This window comes from Cervus elaphus, chromosome 5 (assembly GCF_910594005.1).
Source record: "Cervus elaphus chromosome 5, mCerEla1.1, whole genome shotgun sequence".
In the NCBI taxonomy this organism is placed as follows: Eukaryota; Metazoa; Chordata; class Mammalia; order Artiodactyla; family Cervidae; genus Cervus; species Cervus elaphus.
In genome coordinates, this window is record NC_057819.1 from 113,208,372 (window position 1) to 113,227,024 (window position 18,653).

The 18,653-nt window shown below is 41.6% G+C and overlaps 1 protein-coding gene across 1 annotated transcript; it reads right to left on the bottom strand.

Moving 5' to 3' along the window:
- Window positions 1-388: 388 nt before the first annotated feature.
- On the bottom strand, window positions 389-16,786 carry KRT23 (keratin 23). The gene is made up of 8 exons (XM_043904506.1): window positions 16,256-16,786; window positions 8,839-8,921; window positions 8,016-8,172; window positions 6,571-6,732; window positions 6,361-6,483; window positions 3,154-3,374; window positions 2,309-2,340; window positions 389-744 (listed from the first exon to the last, which is right to left on the bottom strand). Exons 1-8 carry the CDS (start codon window positions 16,649-16,651, stop codon window positions 671-673), a joined length of 1,248 nt encoding a protein of 415 aa, XP_043760441.1. The 5' UTR covers window positions 16,652-16,786; the 3' UTR covers window positions 389-670.
- Between the last annotated feature and the right edge of the window lie 1,867 nt (window positions 16,787-18,653).

Consider the following 18,653-nt stretch of genomic DNA (forward strand, 5'->3'; position numbering starts at 1 on the left):
TTTCCTTTTCTAGTTTTAACTCTCTTTTAGGCACTGAAGTTGTTCATTTATTCATCTGTGAGATAGAATAGTTTTTGGTCATCTCAGTGAGGCCTTCCTGCGCATTCCTTTCTCTATCCCTGCCCCACCCCAACTTTCCTGCTGGAAGAAGTCTAGAGATCTTGGAGAGCCTTGTGAACCACATCTTGTCCCTAGTTGCATGGCTGCAGGTAACAATTCTGCCCAGTGTTTGCTGCAAACACCTTCAGAGCATTAAGGTCCCTGTCGCTCTTTCATGGACAATGCCCTGAGGATCCATTTTTAGGATAAAGAGGTCTTGTCAAGACAAGACTGACCTTATCTTGAAGTCTTGTCTTGCCTTATGATATTTTTTAAAAAAAGGACATGATGCAGCTGGTGTGGAGTTTTATTGGCTATAAAACATGTACAATGATGGGAATCTGACAACTGTAGTAGTAAAATAGAGCTTTAAGCTCATGAACTCATACTTTGATTGAAAAAGTGCAGCAATATATGAAGATTGTTATGGTGAGATTGTTACAGAGAAAAAAAGTTTCTGAGTTTGTTAACTCCAAGGAAACCTCTTAGAATTCACCTGGGCAAGGACTTTCCATTGAGGGGAAATAGTTTTTACAACAGGCAGAAATTTTTATTGGCCTCACTTGTACTTTCAGATCTCATTCACTTGAGAAAGAATTATTCTTCCATTGACGCTCTCCTGTGTGATGGCCTTGATCTTTGGAGCTGCAGATTTAAAAAAAAGCAACAAAGAGGTCACTGCCATGCTCTCCCCACCATCTGAACTACGCTCCTTTCCAGGTCCCTATTCTCAGCACCCAAAGGCTCTCTGTGCTTTCCAAAATGATCACTAAGCAATATGGTGGGCTCTAATCGAGTGAAAAGAGATCTTACCAAGGAAGATTTTCCTCCCACCTTCTAGGAAATGAGGGTATCTGAACAGTGTCACTTTCTAGAGGTCAAAACCTTCACCTCAAGTGTTCCTGATACAGAATCTAGTATTTGACCACAAGTGCTGGAGGGGTCCTTTCTGCTTATATGGGCTTTGAGCACTTGCATCATAGACTCTATGAACTTACAGAGCCTTAAATGCCATTCTAGGGACCTCATTTTAAGATCTAGAGAGTATGCCATATGAAAGATTGTGAGAAGCCAGGAATGTTTATCATGGTCACTGTTTTCAAAGATAAGATTTATTTGAATAAGTGCTTTGTTGATGCATCAATACACCGATTCTAGACCAGAGGGAAGAATTGAAGCCAGTAATAGAGATCCAGGGAGAACTTTGTTAAAGTCAAGACTCTCCAATAGTAGATTGTCCACCCGCTCCAGTAATGGGTTCCCTGTCCCTGGACATGACCAAAGAGAGGCTGAAGGACCATGTGTTGGGATCTTGCAGAGGGATGGCAACGAGGCCAGCTGTTCTCTGATGGTTACTTGGACTCTCAGTCCCTGAACCTTTAATGCCTTAGAACATTTTATCATAAACTAATCAGAAAGTACCACCTGTCCCAGACTGTGACTTCTTAAACTTTTCTGTGAGATGTTAAATGTAATCTGAGAAAACAGGGTCCCCCGGTCAAAGGTGTTTGAGAACACTCTGCTAAACAAAATAAATTTTGTTGTGGTTTCTTTCTTTTTCTTCCCTGCAGCAGTATTTGTTCCACCTTCAATACTGAAACATAGCCTGATTCTTCACCAAGAGGATAGTGGTACATAGTATTCCCAGCCATACTGGGCCACAGAACACATCTTTTCATAATACACAGTTAAAATCTCATGGGATGCTAGTGTTCAACAGAATGTAGTTTGGGAAATAATGTGACATCATGTTTTTCTTAATTTCCTAGGATTTTGGCCAGCAGACTCCATAACTTAATTGTTGTTCAGTCACTAAGTTGTGTCTGACTCTTTGCAACCCCATGGACTGCAATGCGCCAGGCTCCCCTGTCCTTCATTACCTCCTAAAGTTTTTTCAGGTTTATGTCCATTGAGTCCATAATTTAATAGAGATATAATAATATCACTGATTATTTTTATCTACTGCTGGCAAAGAGCTCATATATATATGTATATATATATATAGTTTAGGACAATATTGAGAGCTCACTTGGTTCTGCCGTATCTAATTTAAGTTGATTCAATATTCCTGGCCATTTGGCAGTAAAGTAAAAACTGAGCAAAGAACATTCAGTAGTACACTAGAGGGTATGATTACTGAAGGATGGATAAATGTGTTGATTCATTAAAAAAAAAAAGGAGATTCAAACAATGAAACAGTAGTTTTTACCTTTGACGTTTGACTTAGATTCTTCCTTTGTCCTATAAAAGTGATAAAGGCTCATTTTAGTATTAGCAACGATCATAAAAACTTCTCAAGATGAACTAACTTCCTTTGCCTGCTGGTACATTCATAGCTCTTTAATGAGGATAATTGAGTTCTGTAGTTTCAAGGTCAGGAGTTCATGGGAGAACCCTCCTGGACCCAAGAGGCAATGAGTACTGCCTCCCACTATCCCTGGGGGGAGAAATCTGCTGAGTCACCTCCATCCTTTCAGCCAGCTGCAGGCTTTGCCTCCACTGGGATCCTTTCCAGGGTCTGCATCTGAAGTGTGAAACCCCTGGGCTTTTCAGACTTGAGTTTTGTCCAATAACATTTTATTTATGTACTAAAAAAATTCTAACTCTTTCCCTTGGGTCATAGAACATATGTGCCCTTTTGTGAACAGCTATACCAAAAATAGTCAGAGATTCCAGATAAAAAATCTGGACATCTCAATCTCTTATGAGTCTTTTCCTGCTGTTAGATTCCTCAATCATTTTTTCTTTTTTGAGCCAAAATTGGGTGCATTCTTATTGGGAAACACTGTAGCCAAACTTTCTTCATTGTTTCTAAAGATATAAAATATTAAGTGAAACTGTTGACTTCAAATCTTAGTGTCCTGGGACTAACAGTTGATGAATTCACACTTCCTTCTTAACAGAATACAGCCTGATCTAAGTAGCTACAGAAGAAATTCACCATAAACCTTTCTTTCTCTACACGGATGACGGCTAACAGGACCATAAGGTACATAAATGCACACAAGGGTGGATACACTTTTCATTGTCCTCCCCTGCCAATCTTTGCCTTACCCTCCATTCTCTCCCTCCAAGAGCTGGCGGTAGGTGGCGATTTCCTTCTCTAGGTGGGTTTTGATGCCCAGGAGGACCTTATATTCGTTGTTCTGACGCTCCAGGTCATGGCGTAGCTGTGTCAGTTCCTCCTCATAGTGGGAGATGATCCGTTGCATGTCCTGGAGCTGGTAGGTGTACCGAGACTGGGTCTCTGATAACATGTTTTCTAAAGCAGATTTCTGAAAGAGGAATGAGATTTCTTTCATCTACTGATTGATGGCTTGATTTAATAACCTGCTGAGTTGGGCTTCTCTGGTGGCACAATGGTAAAGAATCCACCTGCCAATGCAGGAGACTCAAAAGATGTGGGTTTGGTCTCTGGGTGGAGAAGATCTCCTGGAAGAGGAAATGGCAACCCACTCCAGTATTCTTGCCTGAAAAATTCCATGGACAGAGGAGCCTGGCAGGCTACAATCCATGGGCTCACAAAGAGCTGGACACAGCAGAGCATGCATGCTTGCTGAGTAGTGAGAATATACCAACTACTCTGCTGGGTATCTTGGTGGAGTTGGGGATGAGTAAGGAGGAGCAGGCTGACTTTTAGGTTTGGAGCCAGGCAATGAGGAGTCAGGGCTTTCTGAATCTCATATTTCTGGGCATAAAGGCTTTGTGTCAGGGAGTTCTATGCAACTTAGCTGCACTCCTGTAGTATTTATTCTTGATGTAGCTTGTTTGGGAGTGAGCATACCCCACCTTGCCCTGATCTGTTCCTTACCTACTTCTGCTTACATTTTGTCTCTGGCCAGACTGAAAGCTCCTAGAAGGAAATAGCAGCCAAGACTGCTATCTTTTTGTATCTTCAGAGAAGGATCTCAAGTAAGGGTGCCAGATAAAATAGAGGGCACCTGATTAAGTATGAATTTCAGATGAGCAGTCAGTAATTTTTTTTTTTTAGTATAAATGTGTTCCAAATATTCCCTCAATATTGCACAAGGACTTACTTATACTGAAAAAAAAAAAGCACTTGTTCATCTGAAATTCAAATCTCACTGCGTGTCTTCCATTTCAATTTGGTGAATCTGGTAACACATTGTCAGTTTTGAGGAAATTCTGAAAGCTGCAAAATGAAGGAAGCAGAGAACTGAGTTCAAGTCCCTGTTCTGTTTGGATTTACCACCTACTTTTCTAGCACACATAACTTTAACCTTAAAGAGACATTCATAGCTAATAAAGCACCCTGCACTTCATCAGGGCTGCTAACATCCAGGGGGTCCTTTATGCTGCCTGGCTATTACCCTACATGTCCCTGGTCTCGTCACTTTCTTGTTCTCCCAAAGAGATATTTTGTTCCTTCTCCTCTGTCTGCAAACTGCCCTTCTCCCTGTCCTTTCTCTTAGCCCATGATCTTGCTTCCTTTGTCGCTGAGGATATGAAAGCCCTCAGGGGAGGGCTCCCACCAGCTCTGCCAGCTTCCACCCACAGACATGAGTCTGTGTCGACACTCATTCCCCTCCTGTTATGAGGGGAATAACCGTCCCTGTCTGTGCCACGGTTATTTCAGCAATTACCCACCGTCTTGCAACATGAATGTTTTCCTCCCTCCTAGATTATTCCCACCAGCTTTCACACAGAATTTCTTCCACCTTAAAATTTGTTCTCTTGAGACCGTAACTACCTTCAGTGATCAGCCAATTCCTCTGCTCGCCTTTGCTTACTGCAGAGCTCCTCAAAGAGTTGTCTCTACCCTCTGTTTCAAACTCCCCTTGACCAAGGGGAATCTGGTGCCACTGTTAACCCTAGGGTCGCCTCTTCTCCCCTTTCTTCTTCCTTCTGTTGACTCACTGCATCCATGTTGGCTTCCCGGCTGTTCCTCCAACCTGTCCGACACACCCACGCCTCAGAGCTTGTGCATTTGCTATTCCCTCCACCTGGAGCTCCCTCCCCATAACCATGTAATGTATCTTCGTATCACTTTGAGGGTTTTGCTCAACTCTTACCTTAACAGTAAAGCCTCTCCCTACCACCTGGTTTTAAAATGACAGCTCTTCTCCTGGCAAACCTAACTTCTCCCTCATGTTTCATTTCTTTGCAGCATTTTCCTCCATCTGGCATATTATTAATTTTGGTGATTTGTGCCTTTATTGTCTATCATCTACAGTTGTATACAAACTCCTTTGTTATCAAATCCTGTTACTTAGAATAGTGTCAGGTAGTAGAAAGCTTGAAACTGGATATAAATGTCAAGCTGACCTTGCAGGGTTGTCGTGAAATTTCTAATGCTAAAATGTTCTGAAAGCTACAAAACTATTTAGATAAGTTTTAAATATGTTAATTTATTTGTATTTAAATAATATAAAATACTGTAATTATTTCTGTGTTCATTATCATCACCTTAACTGTGTACATTTTAAATGTCTGTCCATCGTCACTGATTCCTAAAATGTAACAGTAATTTACCAGGTGCACCTGCAACAAAATGAACTAATTATTTCTCCTCAAGACTGAGAGCAGAGTAGCACTGGGGAATGGTATTGATGCATGATTAGAATATTCAGATAGGCTAAGAAGGAAATTTAATGATGGATTTTATTTAATGAATTTTAAGTGCCTATAACACTCCTAAAAGCATTTTTACTGAAAACCATGATGATCAAAGGAATGACTTAGACACAAGAACTTACTGCTCACTGGGTATAAGGCTGTTCACTGTATAAGACACCTAACAGTAATAGAGCCGTACTTTGGAGTCAGCCAAGCTTGGATTTGCCACTTGCTCATGTTGGCACCAGAATTTCTCTTTCTTGGAACTGGAAGGGGGCGGCATGGTTGTAAGGGGGAGAGCACCGATAGAGGTTTTGAGAGTGTAGAACCGCCCCCCGCCCCAAACCACCATGTGGCTTCACCACTGGCCACTTATTAACTGTGTGACCCTGGTCAATTCACTAAACTGTTTGGGGCTTTGGTTTCCTTATCTCCAAAATGGGGACACCAGCCTTATCTGGAAAGGTTAATATGAGGATTGATGACATTGAATATGATGAATGTGGCACAGCATGGACTCCTCAATAAATGATAACTCTTATCATCCTCATTGCGGACAATTTGGATGGAAAGTGGGAGTTTGGATGGAGAAGTGCCCCAAGGGAGTTGGAGAGACGGGCCTCGGAGAGAAGGTTTTGTGGAGGATGTGGTACCTGACCTGAGATTTTTCCAGCTCAAACTCACCTTGTTGCACTGTGCCTGCAGATCAATCTCCAGGGCCTGGAAAGTGCGCTTCAGTTCATGAAGGTCACTTTGGCTGCTCTGCACACCTTTTGGACTGGCTGCCTCCTGGGCCACGGCTGCTGACTGTGAGACCAAGCCGAGAAGAGAGGCGTTGGCATTGGGACCACTTGTAAGTGGAAACTTTGGCAAGTTTGGGCATCTTTCTTTTACCTGCTCTTTGTACCAAGTGTCCAAGTCTTGATGCTTCTTTTTAATTATAAACTCATATTCCTGCCTCATATCCTCCAGGACCTTAATCAGGTCTTCTCCTGGGGTTGTATCCACCTTCACGTTGACCTTGAAGTCATTTGGCACACGGTTTTCCTCTATTTCCTGTTTAACCACAGAGAGAGAAAAGGAATCAGTTTGACAATCAGAAGGCCAGAAGTGTGTTGATGGGCAGCAGCACACAGATCTCTTAAAAATTCAGCTTTGTGTTTGCTACTTCTTCATTGGCTTGGTTTGGTTTCTCAGTTTTTATTTGTTGTTGACAAAACATATGTTTTTTTCCCCCTTACTTATGTGTGTGTATACATATATATGTATATATATATATATTTTTGGCCACACCACACTGCATGTGGGATCTTAATTCCTTGAACAGGGATTGGACCCAGGGCCCCTGCAGTGGAAAAAATGAGGAGTCTTAGTCAATGGACTTGCAGGGAAGTCCCTCTTTTATAATTTTATGAAGTAAAGAATAGCACCAGACAGGTAATCAAATGGCCCCTGTGATTACTGACTTAAGCCCTGGTTGAAAACATTTTACAAGGAATTTTGCTTACATACAGTATAAAGTACTCTTCAACAAATGTTCATGAGTGAAATGCTGACACAGTGAAACACTTGAACATTTCAGGTTATAGGCCAAAGCTTTGGGGAAGCAGTTCAGTAACCCAAAGCTAAATGGTGTAGAGACTTTCAAAATCTTGTCAATGTATTATGACTCTGTAGGCAAGAGACCCATGAGGTATCATGAAACCAAGAAACCACAGGATAGATTTTATTAACCATCACGTCTCACCAGCTGTGCAGAAGGCGAGTTTCCTTGATAAGCAGTTTTGTTTGCCTAAAATGGGGATTGTTTTTTATCTTTTCATCAGAGTCTCAGGGATTTTAAATGGATGCTTACTTTTAAAGTCAGTTAAATGATTTTGGCAATTGAGCTGCAATTTTGGCCAATAGTTATATCAAATATAACTAGTGACTGTAACTATGTAGTTACTATAGAATATAACTGTATTGAATATAATCTGGACCAGTGGCAGAGTCTATTCTGTCGTTCTCCAACTTGCTGCACATTGGGTTAATGAAAGAAGTTCGATCCTAAACATTTATTTTTCTCACATCATATTAATAATCAGGTCTAGATAAACATTGTGTATTAACAAAATTGTTGACTGATGTCATAGTTAATTGGAATTGTGTTTTGGCTGTTGTATTTGGCATAGCTGTGAATGTGGAAAAATTAGATATGTATATGGTTCCTTATGATTATTTAGGTTGAAGACAATAGAGCTGGCATTCAGGTGGTGGTTTCTTTTGGAGCGACTGAGTCACCTGAAATGTGCAGACTAAGAGCTGTGCTGGTTGCCTGGGGATCCTGGGAGTCCTACCTGCTCATGACGCTTCTTCATGAGGATGAGCTCTTTCCTCATCCCCTCAACCTCCTGTTCTAGGTCTGTGGTGACAATGGTCAGATCATCCAAGGTCTTTCGGAGACCTTCAACTTCAATTTCCAAGTCTTTCTTGAAGGAGTGTTCATTTTCATACCTTTGGTTAGAAGGAAGAGAACAGAACACTTGTTATTGGAAGGATTCATCTTAGCTTTAGGCTGAATTTCTTACTTTTCACATTTCATGCAGGTTTTTCTATGATGGTGATCCAATTTTATTTTTTTCATTAGAGAGAATGGCATAATAAACAGCCATATGTCCATCACTTAGATTTAGCAGCTATTAACATTTTGCCATGTTTGTTTCATCTATAGTCTATCTTGTCTTTTAAAGTAAATTATAGACATTATGTCCTCTCAAACCCTAAATACTTCAGAATGTATCTTTTAAGAAAAGAGAGTTTTCTAAATAAGCATAGTAACATTATCACACCTAAAAATCAATAATAAGTTTTTAATATCATCTAAGGATTTGTATTCAAATTTCCCCATACCAAAAAGTGTATTTTATATCTGATTTTTTAACAAATCTTGTTATGACAAGAACAAATATCTGTCTGGACCCTAGTGACTGAAGTGACTTAGCAGCAGCAGCAGCAGCAGCATGCCTTTACATTATAACTTAGTAAGATTTTACATGTGGGTAATGGTGAGATACATTTTCTTTCTGCAAAACAGAAACAGAAACAAGAACAATTCCAAAAACCAAACCAACCCCCGTCCCCTCCCCTCCCCAAACACAACACTGTGAAGAAGGAACTTACTTAAGGCTGAAGTCATCCACTGCCATCCTGGCGTTGTCAATGAGAAGGATGATCTGAGCGTTGTTCACCTTGCCATCTGCTATCTGTAAAGCACACACCAAGAGTCACTTCAGTCGCATGCAAATCCACAGGACAACTGCATTTCTGCCCAGTTTCTGAGAATCTGACTTATCAGCAGATAAGGCTTTATTTTCTAGCAGTGGAATAATGAGCAGTCAAGTCAATTAATATTTATTGAGAACTTACTAAGCTCAAAGCACAAGAGTGGTTTTGTAGTAAGGGTATGGTCTGCAGTCACTTTCACTGTCTTTTTTATATTGACTTTTGATAGGATTGATGCAATTGCTCAAAGAATGATATAGACGGGGGAAGGAGAGTAATTGTGGAAAATACCTTTTAACTATCTAGTAAGATTCACACAAAGTGAAAGTGAAAGTCACTCAGTCGTGTCTGACTCGGTTTTTTCGACTTGTTTTTGTTTTGTCCTTTCAAACCCTAAATACTTCAGAATGTATCTTTTAAGAAAAGAGAGTTTTCTTGTTTTTCGACAAGGCTATGGTTTTTCCAGAGTTTTTCCAGAGTTTTCTTGTTTTTTGATAAGGCTATGGTTTTTCCAGTAGTCATGTATGGATGTGAGAGTTGGACTATAAAGAAAGCTGAGCGCCAAAGAATTGATGCTTTTGAACTGTGGTGTTGGAGAAGACTCTTGAGAGTCCCTTGGACTGCAAGGAGATCCAACCAGTCAATCCTAAAGGAAATCAGTCCTGGGTGTTCATTGGAAGGACTGATGTTGAAGCTGAAACTCCAATACTTTGGCCACCTGATGCGAAGAGCTGACTCATTTGAAAAGACCCTGATGCTGGGAAAGATTGAGGGCAGGAAGAGAAGGGGACAACAGAGGATGAGATGGTTGGATGGAATCACTGACTCAATGGACATGAGTTTGAGCAAGCTCTGGGAGTTGGTGATGGACAGGGAGGCCTGGCGTGCTACAGTCCATGGGGTTGCAAAGAGTCAGACACAACTGAGTGACTGAACTGAACTAACCATAATTATTTTTTGCCCTAAATGACCATAGCCATATGCATAACTTACAGTTATGTATATGTGTTTGTAAAGTATTCAATGATGAGAATGCCCCAGTTGTAGCTATTAAAATATTAACTGAAAGGGGAGAAGGATGAGCTGGGAATTTGGGATTAACAGATACACACTACTATATATTAAATAAATAACAAAGAGCTACTGTATAGCATGGGCTTCCCTGGTGGATCAGATGGTAAAGAATCTGCCTGCAATGCAGGAGACACAGGTTTGATTCCTGGGCCAGGAAGATCCTGTGGAGATAGGAGTGGCAACCCACTCCAGCATTCTTGTCTAGAGAATTCTATGGACAGAGGAGTCTGGTGGGCTACAATCCATGGATCACAAAGGTCAGACATGATTAAGCAACTATGTCACACACACACATACTGTATAGCATAGGGAACTATATTCAATTTCTTGTAATAACTTATAATGGAAAAGAATCTGAAAAAGGATATATATATATATATATATACACACACATATATATATATATAATTGAATCATCGTGCTGTACACTTGAAACATTGTATATCAGCTATACTTAATTAGAAAACAAAAATTAAATATATTAACTGTAACAATTCTTTATCATAAATTAAGTAGATTAATAAACTTCATGTTCAAACTTTAATTTTGTAACTGCCTCTAGTAAAAGACTTTCACTAGATGTGTATATATTTTTTATTTAAAAAGAGAGGGGACTTCCCTGGTGGTTCAGTGGCTAGGACTCTGTGCTTCCAATGCAGGGGGCCCGGGTTCATACCCTGGTCAGGGAACAAGATCCCATGTGCTGTAACTAAGACCTCATGCAGTCAAATAAATAAATATATATTTTAAAAAGAGAATGATTTTTTGAGAATCCACCTGAGAAATTGGGTATATAAATGTTTGATTTGTAAATACTTCTAGGTAGTTGTAATCATAGAAATACACATATCAGAGAAATAATATATGACACGCAATTTTAATGTATGTCATTGTCTTGGGGAAAATTGGATGGAAGATATCTCAGTGTCAAAAGTACCAAGCATTGCGCTGAACTGGGAACCAGCAGATTTTCCTTTTATTTCCTGTTACTGACTGTTGGTGTGAACTTGGGTCAGTTATCCAACTCCGTGGACTTCAGTTCCAACAACACTCTTTACAAATAAGGAGCTTTTCCTGAAAACATGTGACCTTAGGGGTCCTAGCTCCAAATTTCTGTAACTTACTTGGAGCCAAAGAATCTGTGACATTCCCATTGTATTTATACAGATAATTGCTTTAATTAGAGAGGATTTTCTTAGGACAAACTTATACTTCGACACAAAGACATCTTTCAAAAATCTGGCCCTGTTCTAAGCTCCACTGATTACTTGGAATTTTGTGTCATGAATACACAATAGCAGGATTCAGAGGTGTCCAGGGCACTGGGTCTGGAACTCCCAGAGCAGGCGGGCCTGGGGTCCTGCTCCCGCACCCACCTGCTGAGTGAGCTCTGCCAAGTCTTGGCTTCTTCATCCATAAAATGGCAATAATAACAACCATAGAGTTAGGAGAATTAGATTAGAAGAGATTAAATAAAATAATGCAAAATAGCATTTCTGGGCACAGTGTAGACACTCTGAAAACAATCGGTTGAAGCTAAATTAGTTCAGAAAAATGTAAAGTGTTTAATTTTCTTTTAAAAAAGCTAGCACTTTTGTAACTAGAGCCAGTGTCTGCACTGGATAAATCCAAGGGTTTCAATGTTGAGATGCATTGTCTGCTTTGCTGTTCATGATGGGAGATAACCAGACTGGCTGCCCATGCCCAACTTCTTAATTCCCTTAGTGGATTCCAAATGGCATCATGATGCCTTTCATGATTCTGAAAAGGGATTCTGTAGACATTTCCTTGTCTTTCCTCTACAGTGCTGCTTAGGGACTTCATACCAATGTTTTCCCCTCCAGGCTGTTTAGTCTTTGCATGATCTAAGCTCATGGGAGATGAAAAGTAACTCCATCCAAAATGGCCTGGGGATCCCTGCAGTTAGCCTCAGCTGTTCCCTGAGGTTTTGCTTGACATTCAGAGAAACCATGCCCTGAACTCTCCATGAAATCAGAAAGTAAAACATACCACCTGTGTTGGAAACACCACAGTTTTCCAATGAAGTACCTTATGTATAATATACTTCTAATTGGAAGACCATGGAGTAATCATTAAGAGCATCACTTCCATATAGAATGGATAAACAATATTCTGTGCTATACAGAATGTATAGTGGATGGAACTATATCCAATATTCTGTGATTAAACCGTAATGGAAAAGAATATAAAAAAAAGAAGTTGCCTCAGTCGTGTCCGACTCTTTGTGACCCCATGGACTGTAGCCCACCGGGCTCCTCTGTCCATGGGATTCTCCAAGCAAGAACACTGGAGTGGGTTGCCATGCCCTCCTCCAGAGTATCTTCCCAACCCAGGGATCAAACCCACGTCTCTTATGTCTCCTGCATTGGCAGGCGGGTTCTTTACCACTAGCAACACCTGGGATATCTATACATCTACATGTAGATATATATAAAACTGATCTATTTTGCTGCACAGCTGAAATGAACACAAAGTTGTAAATCAACTCTATTTCAATTAAAAAATAATGTCACTTTCTCTATTCTGATACAGATATTAAATTTGAGACAAAGGTGAATTTATTTCACAGAAGTGTACTGATGTTGCTTTGTTAGTTGTGACAAATGCCATGGTGATGGAAGATTTTAATGATGAGGGGAGCTGGGTGAGAGATTTATGGAAAGTTTCTGTACCATGTAAATCTAAAAATACTCCACATGAAAAGTTTATTTAAAATAATAAGAAGGATGCAAAGCAGTGTGTATAGTTAAAAAATCATCTGTGAATTTATTTGGTTTTTCTGAATTAAATTGATAATTTATCCATGGCAAAACCCACATCAAAAGTCTGATTTCCGCATTTGGCATTCTCAGAGTACATGAGTTGATAAAGAAGAAATTTAAAAACCGAAACTATTTCTTCCTCGTTGGGTTACCTGATACAGTATTATGATACAACCACTATTTCTGAGCCATCCTTCACGGTAATGAATGAATAAGAATGGGTTGAGAAATAATATATGAGGCATAGGTATTGCATTGTGTTGTAACTAATCACCTGGATTCTCCCCAAGGACCTGAGTTCATTCTTTTAAAATAATCTAGTTTGTGTATTAGTGTAGTATCACTGCTTCAGGGTATGTAATCTACCAGGGAGAGGAGAACAGAACTAGTGACTATAAACCAACGAGCCAAATATAGTACTATTGAGAGCCATTCTGCACCCTAATATTTGCATGACGATGTCCAACTCTGTGTTTCAAAGGAATGGATTAATTTTTGAAATCATTTTCTTTTCTTTCTTTCTCTTTTTGGTCATGAGGTTTGTGGGGTCTTAGTTTCCTGACCTGAGATTGAACCCAGGCCCACAGCAGCGAAAGCTTCAAGTCCTAACCACTCGTACCAGGGAGTTCCTGAAATATTTTCTCACAGACTTTTGGAGTAACATTTAACATCCCTAAAGTGGGGGTGTTGTTCAATCACTAAGTCATGTCCGACTCTTTGTGACCCCATGGATTGCAGCACGCCAGGTTCTCCTGTCCTTCACTGTCTCCTGGAGTTTGCTCAGATTCATGTCCATTGAGTTGGTGATACTAAGTGGGGGTGGGAGAGTGCTATATCTACTCAGAACATTTCATGAGTCTTGAAAGGCCCAGGAAGGGGTAAGTCCTGGGCATGGTGGGACTTCTTTGGGCCTCTGTTTGTCACCTACAAACAGGGAAGGTCTGATAGACCATCTGAACTTCAAAGAGCTGTTTTCTTTCAAACACAGAGAAAAACAACTGAAGTAAGAAATCCAGAAGTGAATGTAATTTGAAGCTGAAGGAGCTTCCTATTTAGTGTCAGAACTGAGAACCTGGGGTTTCCTGGAGAGTGGGCCAGCCACCTGCTCCTTGTAATTGTCCCCACTTGCTTTTCTCAATTCCGTTCCAAAGAATTTTGGCTTCAGTCTCCTCAACCATAAATTGGGGAAAAAAAACACCTGCTTCACAGAACAAGATAATCGGTATGAAATATGTGTTGCATGATTAATAGTGCAAATGGAATGCATTATCTTTATTAACAAATAGCATCATTTTTGATGAGGCAGACTGGCCAGCACCATGCTGTGTGGAAATTACAAGGCCATTAGAAAGAGACCTGGGTTAGAATCCCAGCTCTGGCTCTTCCTGGTGGCTTTGGATGGCTGCTTCACTTCTCTGAGCTTCAATTTCTTTCCAGGGTTGTGATGAGAAATAAATCAGTTGATATAGAATGTTTCCATCATTGCAGAAAGCTCTTGGATCATGCTGATGAGTGTATTCAGTACCCGACATGATGCCTGGCATATAATAATCACTCGATAAATTTTTCTGTCCCCTTTCCTCCATCTTTCTGCTGTCAGTTGATACATTATTTGACAAGGTCTAACCTCACATTTCTTTAGGGAGTTATGTTCTTAGCTTCCCATTTGCAAAAAACCTCCTGTCCTCTCCATTCTAAAACCAGAGCAACTTTACTAATAAAAACAGTATGGTAAGGTTTGTTGAGTCACCTTGTTTTTTTGGTAAAGACAACCATGTCCTATATAGTTAAGACAATTACACAGTCAGCTATTAGGTTGATTATTCAATAATTAGGGTTCATTATGAGGACAGATTTCTATTATCTTGATTCAAGCAGGGACAACTGAGTGTTGAGAAATAGTATCTTAGAAATATTGGAAACCCGTGATGCTCTTTCTAGGATAGGTTCAATCATGATCTTACAGGAAATTTTCTGGGACTACTTTACTTAAGAGAATTTACATAGCTTTAAAATATAACCTAGATGACTGGATTCCCTGTACTTCTAGTCAATGTTGTGAGACATCTCAGAAGGTATAATGGTGTAGGAAATGGCAACCCACTCCTGTATTCTTGCCTGGAAAATCCCATGGGCAGAGGAGCCTGGTGGACTATAGTCCACAGGGTCAAAAAGAGTTGGACACTACTGAGTGACTGAGCAGAAAGCATAAGGTTAGGTTTTAAAATGTTTGGTTGAAAAGCTATTCATATTTTGAAGAAGTCTCCATAAGCTATCCTAACTCTAAGATTCTAAAAATCAGACCCATTTTTATTATTTTTTTCCCTAGCAATATGCCATTTTCAGAACTGTGAGTGGCTAGAATTCGGAACTTCTGGCAGTCCCCAAAAGGAAGCACCCAGGGAAATCATAAAAATGTATCTGCTGGTGGAGTGACAGCTTTTACGTGTGATCTCCAGAACAGTACAGCTCAGCCTTTTTTGATGGGTAAGCACACTGCCCTCAGGACCTCATGGTGGAGAGGAGCTGATGTAATGAGACGTCAATGCTTTCTTGTGCCTTGTGCACTGAGCATGAGGAATGAAGACCAGCCCTGATCATTATGATTATGTTGTCGGATCACAAGTGGTACCAGACAGCACCTGCTTTCCTTCCATTTTTTCTATATAATTCATGTGCAGAAGATTAAATACACAAAACAGACTTTCCTGACTCCATGTTTAAGGTATGATAAGAAAATGTCCCTGGGCTTCCCAGGTGGCACTGGTGCTAAAGAACCCGCCTGCCCACGCAAGAGACATAAGAGATGAGGGTTTGATCCCTGGTTGGGAAGATGCCCTGGAGAAGGAAATGGCAAACCATTCCAGTCCTTTTGCCTAGAGAATCTCATGGACAGAGGAGTCCAGTGGGCTACAGTCCACAGGGTTGCAAAGAGTTGGACGTGACTGAAGAGACTTCACATGCACAAGAAAATATCCTTGGGTTTCCCTGGTGGCTTAGTGGTAAAGAATCTGCCTGCTGATGCAGGAGACATGGGTTCGACCCCTGTTCCAGGAAGATTAAACATGCTATCTAAGCCTGTCACAACTGTTGAGCCTGTGTTCTGAAGCCTGGGAGCTGCAACTACTGAAGCCTGCATGCCCTAGAGCTCATGCTCCCCAACAAGAGAAGCCCACATTCCGCAACTAGAGAGAAGCCCCCGCTCTACACAATTAGAGAAAAGCTCAGAACTTCAGCAACAAAGGCCTAGGCCAGCAATAAATAAATAAATGAAAAAACTCTTTACCATCTGAGCCACTGGGGAAAAGAAAGAAAATATCCTTGAATACTTTTTTCATGATTATTTGAAGCTCCTTTTGTCATTTTCCTGGAAATTATCTTTTCTACTGATTTCTCCTCTCATGGGTCTCCTGGAAATGCAGTCCCCTCTCAAGTTCCAGGGTTACCCAGGATCTTACCTGCTCCTGCAGGTGGCTGATGCTTTCCTCATATTGGGAGTAGTCTTGCTTATTGCCTGAATCTCTTTGCTGATGCCACTTCAGAATGCAGCTTTCTAGTTTCACGTTGGCCTCCTCCAGGGCACGCACCTTTTCCAGGTAGGTGGCCAGGCGGTCATTGAGGTTCTGCATCATCTCCTTCCCATTTCCGCCTAGGAGGGAACTGCCTCTTCCAGACCTCCAAGACCCTTCAGGGAGTGGACAGCTCGGTGAGGAGAAGGAAAGTGAGATGCGGACACCCCCGGCACCACCATGGACACTGGGAGCCCGGGGGAAGCTCCCTGGCCGGCCCCAGCCGCCTCCTGTGGCATAGAGGGAAACTGAGGGGTTCTGGCTGAAGCTCTGGTTGGAATTCATGATCCCATCTGTGTCTGGGGCAGGACTGGGCTCTGGTCCACTCCCTGGCACCACAAAACTGAGCCGCCCCAGACTGCCCCAGATGGCTTTATGCCCTTTGCTGTGGGAGTTCCCTCTTCTGACAGCTGTACCGACAAGATCCTATCATTGTGCAACACGTGTTTCCTCTTGGTCAATCCCAAAGCGCCCCCGGGCCTTCACACACGGGGCTGTTGTTTTGAGTCGCATCGATATACCAGGTTGTTTCTCCCTTCCAGTGGTAACCTGGAGGTGTGGCCCACGACCTTAGGTGGGTATTAGTCTCAGGTGTCTTTCTAGTCTGTCTGTGGGTTTTTTCCATTGTCCATTTATCTGGAAAAGGTCTGATTGAAGTTCACAGAAAGGTGATTTGGGGTGGCATAGATTTCCTTTGAAAAAGTAGACATTAAACACACAGACACACACCTGCCCCTACCCAATCCCCAAATAAACACACCCCAGCTCTAAAGCAAGGATGGGAGGGACTCACAATGCAAGAGCCAGATCAGGGCAGAATCTCAGGTCCCGGAATGAAAATACTTGTGCAGAGGAAATGGAGACAGTTCTGAATATCTGATCCTCTGTCGCAGCCGCTGTTGGATGGAAAGTAATTTCAAAGGAATCATTCTTAAGAACAAACCCACAATTATAATTAATTAATGAATGACCGAATCTTCCACTTCCAGGCTGCCTTTCATCCCAGCACACCTCAAAACCAAACAACCCCAGCCTGTGCCCAGGACTTTCCTCAGCCCCTGGGAGGCAGGGAGCCTTTGTTAAATGGCCAGCAGCCCTGATCTCGCTGAGCCCTGGAAAGGCTCAGTGCTGTGCGTCTATGACCTGCGGAGCGAACAGAGGGAAACAGGAAGTGTGCCATGGGTTGTCGAACACGCTTGATGAATCTTATGCTTTGGCTGCCAAGGTAAATGTTAGGAATGAATAAAGAAATAGTCTGGGGGCGGAGAGCCACGTGCTGCTTACTGGCAACTAGATTTAAAGGAGAATTAAGAATAAAATGGCAGCATCTTGAAGGGACAGAAGTGTTCCTTAGTCCAAGCCACTGATTTTACAGATGAGGAAAACTGAGGCCCGTTGGGTGGGGTGGGCAGGATGGCAGAGGACAGATTGTGGGTTAGTGGCAAAGCCAGGGCGCGGCTCCTTCTGCCACATAGCGTGGTTATCATTGAGTTGAATCTTGACGGAGCCCTGGATCACACTTCTCTTTCATAATGGTGATAATGGGACTTCCAAGTTTACATAGCCCTTTGATATTCTGTATTTAATCCACATAGCAACTCTTGATGTAGCCAGGCAGGAGTTATTGTTCCCGTTTTCCTCCTAGAGGTGAAAGATGGGAAGCTGATTTGCATGTAATGTAAATCAACACAGGAATTTGCAATTGTTTTGGCCTTGGTCTGTGCTGTTTCCTCTGCTTGGAAAATCATTGCTTGTGCTGCCTAGGCCTGCTCTCCTGCCTTCCAGATGTAGTTTGAGGGTTAACTGCTTTCATCGCAATCGTTATCTGAATCTTCTTGCATGAGTTGGGTGCTCCTTCTTTGAGGAAAATGCCTTTTCTAGATCCCAAGATCTTCCAGAGGAGCAGACAGCTTGGTATCCCTACCCCAGAGCAGAAGGGTGGGAACTGGGAACCGCCTGCCCTGAGCTGGGTCCAGCCACCACCCGGGCCTGAGTTCACCCCTATTCCTTCACTCACCACATTGCATTGCATTTGTTATACTCCTTGGGGACTACAGGCTTCTTGAAAACAAGGATTATGTCTTTCATCTTTAAAGCATCAAAGTCTGGCTTCTTATAGGCGTTTCATAAACAGTGCATGTTAACTCAATAGTTAGCCAGGATTTTAACTCAGGACCTCTGACGCTGTCACCTCCTGCCTCTTTTAGGAGTGTGAGTTGTAAAATCAGAGAGTAAGAAAAAGCCTCTGCCAGCGGTCAACCAGCTAGCTACAAAAGCAAAATCATTC

What these genes read in the sequence shown, in the direction of transcription:
- KRT23 (XM_043904506.1), bottom strand. Translation starts at nt 16,651, where the DNA reads ATGAATTCCAACCAGAGCTTCAGCCAGAACCCCTCAGTTTCCCTCTAT. An exon ending in GTGGATGACTTCAGCCTTAA is followed by an intron (nt 8,173 to 8,838) that starts GTAAGTTCCTTC and finishes TTCTAACCAAAG; the next exon opens with GTATGAAAATGAACACTCCT. An exon ending in ACACTTGGTACAAAGAGCAG is followed by an intron (nt 6,484 to 6,570) that starts GTAAAAGAAAGA and finishes TTGGTCTCACAG; the next exon opens with TCAGCAGCCGTGGCCCAGGA.